The 13,037-nt window shown below is 39.9% G+C and overlaps 1 protein-coding gene across 1 annotated transcript in view; it reads left to right on the forward strand.

The window, feature by feature from the left end:
- The first annotated feature begins 3,865 nt into the window (after nucleotides 1-3,865).
- Nucleotides 3,866-13,037, forward strand: part of LOC122801341 (mucin-19-like) — a 938,154-nt gene continuing 928,982 nt past the window's right edge. Inside the window, exons 1-2 of the mRNA XM_044070881.1 lie at nucleotides 3,866-3,869; nucleotides 3,955-4,212. Coding sequence (XP_043926816.1) covers nucleotides 3,866-3,869; nucleotides 3,955-4,212 — 262 coding nt within the window. The remainder of the gene's footprint in view (nucleotides 3,870-3,954; nucleotides 4,213-13,037) is intronic.

Consider the following 13,037-nt stretch of genomic DNA (forward strand, 5'->3'; position numbering starts at 1 on the left):
CAAAAGTGATGAACTTCATGAGACCCATGCAGATGGACAATACAGTTACGACTGCTGAATCCTGCACAAATGCACTCTATAAGCACTTACACGAGTGCATGGATTGTGCTATCCCAAACAGAACCAAGATGCTATCCTCCAAAAAAAGGAAGCCAATCTGGTGGTCCCCTGCCATAAACAAACTGTACAAAAGAAGGAAGAAACTGTTGCAAAAGAGAGTAAAACCCCATGAGTGGAGGAGCTCCCTGGTCAGCCTCAGTAAGAAGATGAGATCCCTTATGAGATCCTCCAAAGCTAGCTATGAAAACAAAATCACCACTAATTTTAAGGACAACCACAAAGCATTCTATAGCTATGTCAAGAATCTCAATGGCAACACCCAGATTTGCTTTGAGTTACAGCACAACGGCACAAAAATTACAGAAGCAATTGATATTGCCAACATCCTGGCAGATAGGTTCAGTGGTAACTTTACCCCACCCACCCCCTAAAAGGCCCATATCTATACAGGAAGAATGCAGAGTCCCTGTAATCACAACTATGCAGGTAAAAGCTGCACTCTCTAAAGCCAAAAACACAGCATCCATGGGACTGGACAACATCCCAGGCTGCGTTTTACACAAACTTCAGAACGAACTGGCTTCCCACTTAAGCACCATTTTCAATAATAGCCTCGCATCAGGCTTTGCGCTCACAGTTATTCCACTCCATAAAGGGGGAGCCACCACTGATCCTGGGAACTATCAACCTATTAGCCTGATGAGCCTGGTTTGCAAGGCCATGGAACGTATCATCATGGAACTCATTAACAAAGACATTGGTAACCTCCAATCTCTGGGTCCCACACAGTTCGGATTTGTGAAAGGCAGATCATGCCTTCTGAACCTGATCGACTTCTTTGAAGCTGTCACCAAAGCTGTAGATGAGGGTAAGGTGGTTCACACAGCCTATCTTGACCTTGCCAAGGCTTTCAACACCATCCCCCATTCTGGAATTATAGTTAAACTCACTAAACTAGGTGTATACATCACAAGATGGGTTGCCAACTGGCTCAGTGAGAGAACCCACACTGTAAAAGTTGCAGACTCCAAATATGACCTCAAAGCAGTGACAAGGGAGTACCACAGGGTTCCATCCTGGGACCTCTCCTGTTTGGTATCTACTTCTCTGAAGTACACCCTGGGGATCACTTCTGTGTCTCTGCTCGACAGTGGCACAGGAAAATAACTTTCTTGGGTGGCGTAAGCCAGGGAACTTTGTTGGCTAGGCTTACGTAGGTCCTTGGGCCAATAGCCTAGTACCTATCTATGAACCTATGAACCTATGTAGCATGTCCAACAGCTCTGGGTTTGACATAGCTTCATATGTTAGGCAGAGATCACCTCGGAGTTGGCGATATGCTATGGATTAAAGCTGGAGTTTTTTGAGACGGTCAGTGTAGGGCATCTGTTTGAGGCCAGTAATCCTCTTTGTGAGGTACGTCTGTGGCCTTTTCAGCTGCTGCAGATGTCTTGTGAGGTACATTCCGAAAGGGACGTAGTACTCTATAATGAGTCTAATGAGTGTCGAGTAGAGTGGAGCAATGACCTCTTTTTTCCTGGACGAGAACCCATTTTCATATTAAACAAGTCCCAACTAAGAGATGCATCCAGCACCCAATACCACCTTCTCTATGAAAAAATCTTCCCCTACATAGAAGGCAGTGTGAAACCCTAGCAATATCCATCCTTCAGTTAGCTGAGTGGATACAATCCTGTAAATTCATCCCAGGAGTCACTGAATGCATCTTCTAGCTCTGCTAAATTAAATATTATCACATCTTGCTCATCCTCTTTCTTAAAATGTTTTTCTCCATTTTCTCCATCCTCTCCTAATTTCCCTTCCCTCTAGCATAATTCTGCTTGAAAATATTCTGTCTGTATCTCCCAAATTAACTTACTATCATATTCTGAACTGTTAGCTCATATACTGTAGTTCTTGTATGATATTGCTGGCTAAGTATGCAATGTTAGACATGCTGTAAGCTTACTATAAATCTGTGAAACTCTGAACCTCTTATCCTCTTGTGCTTGAGGGTCTACTTTCTGATGAACTGTGAATCATATGTATTACCAGTTGTGTTTGCGTAGTTTGAATTCAATCAACTGGTCATCTATAATGTATAGGAAAACAATTTTTGCAGAAGGAGGGGTGCTATGGCCCCAGCAACCCACTAACCTATACCTATTAACACTGAAATAGCAATAAGTGGTTACAGAACAAAAAAAAAAATACATGCTTTATTTTTCTCTAAGCTCCTCCTTCTCCTTTTGTATTTTCCCAGTTAGGGGTCACTACAGCAGATCACCTGTCTGCTCATGATTGACAGTGGAGTTTTACAGTGTTGAGTTGCCAGCCTGGCACCCAACCTTCCACAGAAGGCACACACATGCACACACTCACACCTAGGACCAATTTAGAGTGTCCAATCCACTTACAGCATGTCTTTGGGATGTGGGAGGAATCCGGAGCACCCAGAGGAAACCCACACAACCACCGGGAGGACATACAGACTCTGTACAGCAGGCACCCCAGCCGAGGATCAAACCAGAGAACCTCTTGCTGTGAGGCAGCAACGCTAACCGCTGCACCACTGTGGCTGCTCTTTCTCTAAGATCCTCCAAAGTTGATATTCTCAATTTCATATGTACGCACTTCCTAACTAAAACATTCAACTAATTTCACTGTCAAAAACGCATACCAGTGAAGCAGGAATCTCTTTCCTTATGCATATGTATTAGTTACAAGATCCAGAGCAATGTGTTTGGTCTGTGGGGCTGCTGCTCATAAATCAAGCTTGCCAATGCCTGCTGTGATTATTAGGCAAACACATATAAGGGCTAATGAAAATCTATGATACTGTCCACCAAATAAGCATGCAGTGCTCATTCCAAGACAGTGAAAAAATAATGCATATACAATTGAGAAAAAGCAGCACTTTCACCACTGCTGCTGTCAGAACCTGAATTATAACAAGACTACCATCATCTAGTAGTGAGAGAAGCCACTGCACTATGAGGTTAATGGAGTGAGTAGTGATGTAGTATCAGCAATGTGCACATCTGCAAACACACACACACACACACACACACACACACACACACACACACACACACACACACACACGCACACACACATACACACACACAAAGACACACACACACACACACACACATACAAAGACACACACACACACACACACACACACACACACACACACACACACACACACACACACAACACACACACACACACACACACACACACACACACACACACACACACACACACACACACACACACACACACACACACACACACACGTTAACTTCCAGCTTGTAGGAGTGTTGATCTGTGTTTGCAACCTTAAAAAAATAATAAAAGAACAATTATCATTTTTAAAAGTCATTGATAGGCAACTGTGATCACTTATAGAGAGCTTGCATGCTGTCAGATTTTTTCTATTTTCAAGGCAGCTGTTTTGTGCTACCTATACAAAACAGTTTTCTGTTTATAAGCTGTCATTATGCATTCTGCAAACATGATCATAATCAAAAAGAACTTGTAAATTGTCAAGCTTATCACTGACATGTCCATGCTCACTGACTACTATGTGTAACTGCCTCTTCCAAACATTATTGCTTCATAGCACCAAGATGCCATACATAGCAGTGACTATTTCTATAAATATAATTAGCTGTTGCTGTATGCAAAGCAGTTTTCTTCACATTGCATGCTATGCATGATTTCTATGAATCGTGGCCTTCATGAATTTACATAAATGGGCTCATTTATTATATGTCAGAAAAAGTAGATTTGAATATTAATGAGTAACATGACAGCTCTATTATTACTCAGGAAAACAATATGATGATCATGCATAGATTAACAAATGTCTGTATCTTCTGTTAACAGGACCAACACCTGTAACTAACTTTGTTGTGGTCAGTGTTACATCCTCGTCAATATTCGTATCATGGACTGCAGTACCAGGTGACCAGATTAGCTATAGGTTACAAGCTGTAGGACCTACTAATTCAACTATAACAACATCTGCAACAAGTTACAAGATGACAGGACTTGTTTCTGCATCACAGTACAACCTCAGCATCTTAGCGATAGCAGCAGACAATGCAACCATTTCAGATGTGACTTCTATCATTAGATATACATGTAAGTATTACGCTTCATACATTTACCTTTGTTCAAAATACAGGTAGCTAACCATTCACAAAACAAAGGCATTTATGACATTGCAAGAAGCCAAATTGATGTCTTTAGACACTAAAAGCTAACTTCTTACTCAGTAAAGTAGGTTTTCAATATGCTTAATGATAACAGTTGAGCTCTTCTAAGAATCAAGATTTTTATAACGTGTACCAAATATTATTTAAGAAGTCCATAAGGCACCCAGCTCCAAAGACTTCCACATAGTCAAGTATCTGCTGTGAAAGCACATAAGTGGCATGTAGCATTTATAATGCCATCCAACAAAAACATGCACAACTGAAATTATCTTCCTTTATTCCAAAAACTCTTAAAAAAATCACATTTAAAAAAATAAAGTGTTAAAGAGATCCAGGATAACTCAGAACAATAGGTGCTTGCCTCTGGTGGAAGGCATAGGCAAACTAACCTTCTTCAAATACACTTTTACCTATTAATGAGTGCATGGACTCTCAACTAAGCTACTAATCCTACTGTTTACTAAATAACTTACAAAACTCCTTACATGTATACTTTGTCATGCATGCTGACTCAGCGAATGTTTCTAATTTGTGTTTAAATATATGAGACATAACTTCTACTATATGTTTGTATAATATCCTTGTATGCCATTTAATCTTGATTATGTTTTGTTATGACCTTATATGTACATTTTATTGTTCGTCATGTTCTTCCCAAATGGTCCCAGACATGGTTGAAAATATTGCAGGTGCAAGACCCAGTTCACTTATCCTTTTACCAACGAACTAATAATAAAAATGAGCAGACCCGCAGAATGACAAGAGCGTTGCAGTTTAGTAGAGCGGATATTGTGCTATTAAAATGTTTAGAAAAAACATTTCTAGTAAAGTAATTGAGAAAAAATAAATAAAGGAAAAAAAGAGACCATGTCATATAGTCTGCTTTAGATAAGGAAAAAGCAAGCTGATTGCTAAGTATTAAAGAAACTTCCATTCAGACAGCTAAATACATGGCGGGGTGGGGGAGGTAAGAGGCTGTGGAATGTGACTGTGATAGGACTGGCCTGGTATAATCTGCTGTTTATGACTGAATTACTACATACATGATGAAATGTGTAATTAGATTAGACAGACCAGAGCTACAGGGTTTGCTTTTTTCAGAGACCGTGATCACTCTGGTGAAATCCCAATATGTTTGTAACAAAATACCCATTCACTAAAGACAATCAATGTAGTTTGTATCCACAGGGAAATGAGATGGTACTTAGTTACTCAATATCTAGGTGTTATGTAGGAAAATGAAAACGTTTGTGTCAAGTACCCATAGTACAAACAGGCACTCGCTAACCTAATTATTTGGAATGCTTTGATTCCTGTATCCATAATTGATGTTCAGTTTGAAAGAATTGTGATGGACATTAGTGAGTTATTATTCAGGTCCAGTAGCAAACATCATTATATGCTGCTGGTTCTGGACTATGCAACCTGGCTCCCCAAAGGTATTCCCCTTAGATAGCTTATTCCAGAACAATCTTTAGGGAACAAATCTTACTGTTTTTCTGGGTGGATATACCTAAAGAGATTCTGACACACCTGGGAACGCTCTTCGTGTCTAAAGTCATGAAGCATATGTACCAGAGTCTTCAGGTTAAGCAAATAAGGACATCACTGCTGTCATCATCATCATCATCATCATCATCATCATCATCATCACCATCTTCATCAACCCCCTGTTTCACATTTTCTACATGAGGTCAAGGTGTTGTGTCAACTGTCACCATCACTCTTGATTCAATGCCACTGTCCTACCTTCTTCAACAGTCATGCTTGACTATCACAGGTCTTCTGTTATACAGTCCATTCATCTCTTTGCCGGATGCCCTCGTTTTCTCTTCCCTTCTTCCTGTCTAAACCAAATCTTCTTCACCCCATTTCCTTCTGTTTCTCTGCACATGTGTAGACCTCTGTAATCTGTTCTTTTTGACTTTCTCTGCAATTGGAGCAACTTTGGCTTCTCTAATGTCCTCATTTCTTCTTCTGTCCCATAGTGTGCATCCTATCACCTGTGACAGGCACTTCATCTCCATCACCTCTAGCTCTCTCAACCGCTCTGCCTTTACTGCCCAGATTTCTGTACCATACAGTAGTACTGGTTTCACCACTGTTTTGTACACCTTACTTTTCAGCTTGTCATTCTTCTGTCATACACTGCACTACACTACTGACATCATGTGCTATTCGACTGCAGCTCCTCTTATTCTAGCTTTGATCTCAGACTTCCCTTCTCTTCAACCAACTCTCCCAGATACGTGAAGCTGTTAACCTGTTCCATTATTTTCCCTTCTATCTCAGTTCTCAGTTTCTTCTTATTTCTCCTATTTGCTACCATTAAAAAATGTCTTATCTCTTCTCAGTTTCATCCCACGTGCCTTCAGCTTTGCATTCTATTCCCTATCCTTTACTGAGGTTCTTGCTCAGAATCTGTCTGTAATGCCTCATCATCCGCATACATAAACTTTGTTGATCTGTCCCCTCTGACCAGTTTGGTAATGTAGTCCATCACCAGTTTGTACAGCAGTGGGCTCAGAGCTGAACCGTAATGCTGACTTATCCCCACTAAGAACCACTCTGAGTGTCCAAACATTGTTTGTATTTGATTCTTTGGGTCCTTGTACATAGCCTGCACTAATTCTACCAATGTTTCTGGATTTCAAACCACTGCAGGACTGCCCAAATCAGCTTTTTTGTGACCTTGCCATATACTTTCTCCAGGTCTCTAGGCTCTTCTTAAGTATCTGTCTCACAGCATATGTCAGGTTAGTTGTGCTTCATCTTGATCTGAATCTGAACTGCTCATCTCCCATCTTATCCTCCACTACTCTACTACTCTCTGTATTTGTTTATCAGTTAGCCTTGCTTAGAACTTTCCTTTAGCGTGACAGGAGTTTGATACTTCGGTACTGTCCACAGTTGTATATGTCCACTGGCACTAGTGTGCATATTCACCAGTTACCAGGGATATGCTTTTCCCTCCATACTGCTATGAGTAGCTCTCAGGAGCTAGTTCCCCCTATCTCACCTGACATCTTGATGATATCTGAGCTTGCTGCTTTCACTAACTTTGTTTTTCTCACTGCTATTCTTATTTCTTCTATGTTTTTTCTCTTTATTTTTCATCACAGACTGTGTTTGAGGCAGTAAAACGTCTGTGGGGTTTTCTTCATTTACAAGCTGAATGAAGTACTTGTTCCATTTACCTTTGATTTCTGTAGACTGGTAGACAGGTTGTTACTGGCATCCCTTATGAAGAGAGTCTGAAGATCTTCTTTATCTTTCTGTCTTTGTCTTGCAATCTGATAAAAGTTTCTTTGTGCCATCACTGTGTCATTTTGCAGAAGTAGGTAGAGTGCACCTAATACCTTGTTATTGTTAACTCTTCTCTTAGCCTCTTTGTTAGCCACCCAGTAGTTCTTCCTAGCCTGGTCAGTCTTTTCTGTCTCCCACTTCTTCCTGTACTCCTTCTGTCTTTTGATGACCTCCTGGACTTCTCCATTCCACTACTAGCTTTCCTTATGTATGTTGCTTCCATACCTGTCTCTGTTGCATATCTGTTCTGCAGTCCTCACTCATGCTGTTTTGAGGTGCTACCATTCTTCTTCAACCCCATCTATTTGCTCTTCTTTCTGAGGTAATAGAGCTCTGAGTGATTCCTTGAATGTATCTGCTTTCTCTCCAGTATATTTCCAGGTCTTCAGCCAAGTTTATGTTGACCTTACAACCTTCACTGACTACTGTTTGCAGCTGAATGTGGCCAACAGTATTTTATGCTGTGGCTCAACTCTTTCACTGGGGATGACTTTGCGATCACTGATTTGACCCAAGTACCTATTTCTTACTAGGAGGAAGTCTACCTAGTTGCATGTTGGCCTCTTTTATATGTGATCTTGTGAATTTTTTGCTTAATGAACCATGGGTTGGCAGCCATCAAGCCATTTGCCACCAGAAGTCTAAAATGACATCTCATCTCCTTCTTTGTTCCTGTTGTCCCACAAATGTGAACCCGGGCAGTCATTATATCCTGTTCTGTTTGTGTTCAGATTGTTCAGGGCAGGGTGAAATGTTTTCCTCTGTCGAACATTTTTATGACTATATGACTGACAATGATTCAGCACTTACACTATTAGACCTTAGTGTTACTAAAGGTATAGTAGATTTTAACACTATGTCTAACATTGATGAAATATGTATGCCTAAACAAAGTTGTTCTTTAACAGAAAGTGGTGGATTTTCAATTTACAACTACACTGGAAATGACCTTACATCTAACCATATTACATTGTTTAAAAAAGGGTTTACTTTTATCCCAAAATTTAAGTATGACATAGGTAAAATGCTAATTAATCTTAGACTGTATGTTAGATTGTTGAACTTGAAAATGTTTTTTTGCTAACAACATCAGTCCTAGGACAGGCGATGGATTATTGATACTAAAAAGAACAAGCACCTTTATACCCCTGCAAAATCCCATGATACATTTATTTGAAATATTATGTGAAACACAAATACGTAGATGTGTTAAGAAGGAAATCACTGCACATGATAATTGGACCTCAGGAGAAAGATTCTGTCTAAAGGAATTAATCTCCAGAGATAAATATAGAGTAATGAAACCCGACAAGGGTGGCGCGGTAGTGGCAGGGGCGGCTTGTGGCATTGGGCTGCCGGACTGCAGCCCTCTCAAAATAAAAAATAGAAAGAAAAATAAAAAAAAAAATTTTTTTTGAAATTTCGCGGACTTCGCGCATGCGCAGTAGTCCCAACTACTGTCGGTCTATGCGCATGCTCAAGGCAGTCCCCATAGGGGGACACAAGGAGACGTCTGTGCACTTTTAACAGACTCGCTAGGATTATGGGTCACATCCGGACTGCAAGAGCAGCAGTCAGGACTCGGGATCTCACGGGTCTTTGAGTATTGCGCAGGAAGGATGTACGTTAGCTGGATACATTCAGGTAAGTGTATGGTGCTTTTTACCTTTATTTTACAATGTTTATTTGTGTGTGTATGGTGCTTATGCTTTACTGGAGTTTGTGTATGGTGCTTATGCTTTACTGGAGTTTGTGTATGGTGCTTATGCTTTACTGGAGTGTGTGTGTGTGTGTGTGTGTGTGTGTAAATGCCCCAGGTGCTTATGGTGGTGTGGTAGGGAATAGCTCAGGCTTGAACCCTGTACCCTGTATGCAGGTGTTAAAGACTTGAGTTCCCTACTCACCACCATTTGTAAAAAAATTGCAGATTTTTGCCTCATATTCGATCTGATCTGTTCCTCATAATATCTGTGGTTTGTAAATGTTGCAATGCTTGATATTTGATGGTGTAGTAGTAGCATTGTTGCCTCACAGCTGCAGGTTCTTGGGTTTGATTCTTGGCTGGGGTTCCTTCTTTGTGGGGTCTGTATCTTCTCCCTGTGTTTGTGTGGGTTTGCTTTTGTGTCCTCCCATGTTACAAAGACATGTCTGCATTATTTCTTCCTGGGCCTCTGCTGAAAATTGTTTATTTGTTCCAAGTCAGACTGTCCTGATTAAAAAATGTTAAATAAAATTGACAGGCATTTGAATTTCAGACTTAAGGGTTTCTGAATGCTTAATTCCTTGCATATTTGATGGTGCAGTGGTAGTATTATTGCCTCACAGCTATAGGTTTTCTGGTTTGATTCTTGGTTGGGGTGGCTTCTGTGGGGAGTCTGCATCTCCTCCATGTGTTTGTGTGGATTTGCTCTGGTGCCCTGCCATTTTACAAAGACGTGTCTGCAGTTTTAATCCCTGCTGAAAATAGTTTTTTGTTCTGTCCGCAGTAAAATTGACAGGCATTTGAATTTCAGACTTCAGGTTTCTGAATGTTTAACTCCTTGCATAACTGATGGTGCAGTGGTAGTATTGTTGCCTCACAGCTATAGGTTTTCTGGTTTGATTCTTGGTTGGGGTGGCTTCTGTGTGGAGTCTGCCTCTCCTCCCTGTGTTTGTGTGGATTTGCTCTGGTGCCCTGCCATTTTACAAAGACGTGTCTGCAGTTTTAATCCCTGCGTCTCTGCTGAAAATTGTTTTTGTTCTGTCCGCAGTAAAATTGACAGGCATTTGAATTTCAGACTTCAGGTTTCTGAATGTTTAATTCTTTGCATAATTGATGGTGCAGTGGTAGTATTGTTGCCTCACAGCTATAGGTTTTCTGGTTTGATTCTTGGTTGGGGTGGCTTCTGTCTGCATCTCCTGTGTGGATTTGCTCTGGTGCCCTGCCATTTTACAAAGACGTGTCTGCAGTATTAATCCCTGCGTCTCTGCTGAAAATTGTTTTTGTACTGTCCGCAGTAAAATTGACCGGCATTTGAATTTCCAACTTCATGTTCTTCAGAATACATAGTAGCACAACCTTTTTTTTTAGCAATTTTCTAAGTTTATAAGATGAATATTTTAAATTTGTCCCTATTTTTGGGACTGTATTCCCCCATTATTGGCTTCGTCCAGGTTTTTGTGCTAAGGTTGACAGCTATGGCAAGAACTGAATTCACTGAATATGTCTGAGGGCTGTATTCCCTCATTACTGGGTTTGTCCAGGTGTTTTGTACTAAGAGGTTGACAGCTATGGTGAGAACTGTATTCACTAAATGATAGCCATTTATGTTTCAGTCTTCCTCTCTTTTACAAAGCAGCTGATGTGGCATAGTGGTATGTTACTCTGACTGTTTTTTGCTCAGGGACCTTGGCAGTAAAAATATATGGTGGCAACACAACATTTTATTCTAGCAACTTTCCAAGATTATACAAGCAGTGTTTAATGTGTCCCTGTTTTTGGGCTTTTGACCCCCCCCCAATACATTTTGGCTTTTTCCAGTTTTCTTGAGCTGCGAAGTTGAGATGCAGTTGAGTATTGAGTAGATTTTACAAGGAACTGAGAGCTGCAGAGGAATAGAAGTTTAGTGCTTTGCCAAGTTAATACTATAGCACAACAGGTTGTGTACTTGCTTTTGATGCAGAAGGTTGTGGGTTCTACTCCCACAAGGGGTGGATGCTGCCGTACTGAGAATGTTCTCCTTGGTGAAGATACTAACTATGAGTTCGTTATCAGTTTGCCATCCATTTCCTCTTGCAATATTATTACTAGCTTATTTAATGTAATATAGGCAATTTATTCCTGAGGGGCAACAGACACTTTATTTTTCGATGAAACCATGAAATATAAAGGTGATTGCTAGAAGCAACCGCTTCATTAGTTACAGATTTCTTTAATGTGGAATTATTTAGATGACTGACTTCAGAGATTGTGCATATTTACTGATAATGGACTGTAGAATTGTGCATATTTACTGATAAAGGTGGACTGTAGAATTGTGCATATTTACTAATAATGGTGGACTGTAGAATTGTGTATATTTACTAATAATGGTGGACTGTGGAAGTCTGAGTAGACTTTTTTATGATAAATGTTCTCAACTGGGCAGTTTTGCCATTATGGGTGCATATAGTTTGTTTCATTGCTTACTGGAAATAATGTTCCAAACAAATTTAAAACACCCTGTAACAAGTGTACTGTATTGTACAAGGAATATAATTGTAGTACAATGAGGAAGGTGTATCAAAGAGCACATGTATGTTTCATATGCAAGGAGCCTATAATTCGAAAACAGCCCAAAATTAATCTTTATCTGCCACTGGCAAAATGTATTTTCTTTGAATGTGGGTTTCAATGCTGTTTCAATGAATGTGAGCTTCAAGGGCAGAGAAGTTTTAATGCTAAGTTTTCATTGTGAGACTGCATTACTTTGTTTAACAGATGACTTAGTGTTTGTGCTGTAAAATACAAAATAAAACTTTCAAATGAAGTCCAACTCATCATAGAAGTAAAGCAGTATGCACATTAGTGTTTATGGTAAATGGAGTGAAATAGCCAAGTATAATGGTTCATTGGAATGGCTGCAGAGGCTCCATTCAACCATTATTTTGTCAGGGGGGAAGGGCAGCAAACTCAGACAGGCCCAGCTGAACTATACCTCCCAACTGTCCAGATTTTCAAAGAATGAATAGATTTTTGCTTCTTATTTTTGGTTTGTTCATAAAATTTGTAGTTTTAATTCCTAAATGATTTGCCAGAAGTCACTCAATAAGTTTCAGACTTCATAACCTTCAGAAAAATGCATGTTAAAGTAAGAGCTGTTCTATCAACTGTCTCAATTTATACAAGAGCAATTTTAGTACTGTTTATATGTGCCCCAATATATTTGGCCTTGTTCAGATTTACTGCATTAACAGGTTGAGAGGTACATGCAAATAAATTGCTTTATAGAATTAGGCATAGCCAACCTCTCAACTGGCCCCAATTTTGGCTCAAAATGTTGCTCTTCCCCTTATAATCCCTCCAAAATAGCAATTTTGGAAGAAAACATGGAGGGTTTACAATTAAGAAATAACTGTAATAACCCAAAATTCCATCTTATTCTCTACTACTCTCTGTATTTGTTTATCAGTTAGCCTTGCTTAGAACTTTCCTTTAGCGTGACAGGAGTTTGATACTTCGGTACTGTCCACAGTTGTATATGTCCACTGGCACTAGTGTGCTTATTCACCAGTTACCAGGGATATGCTTTTCCCTCCATACTGCTATGAGTAGCTCTCAGGAGCTAGTTCCCCCTATCTCACCTGACATCTTGATGATATCTGAGCCTGCTGCTTTCACTAACTTTGTTTTTCTCACTGCTATTCTTATTTCTTCTATGATTTTTTCTCTTTATTTTTCATCACAGACTGTGTTTGAGGCAGTAA

The sequence above is a fragment of the Protopterus annectens genome, chromosome 4.part1, assembly GCF_019279795.1.
Source record: "Protopterus annectens isolate FY-2018-M chromosome 4.part1, PAN1.0, whole genome shotgun sequence".
Classification (NCBI taxonomy): Eukaryota; Metazoa; Chordata; order Ceratodontiformes; family Protopteridae; genus Protopterus; species Protopterus annectens.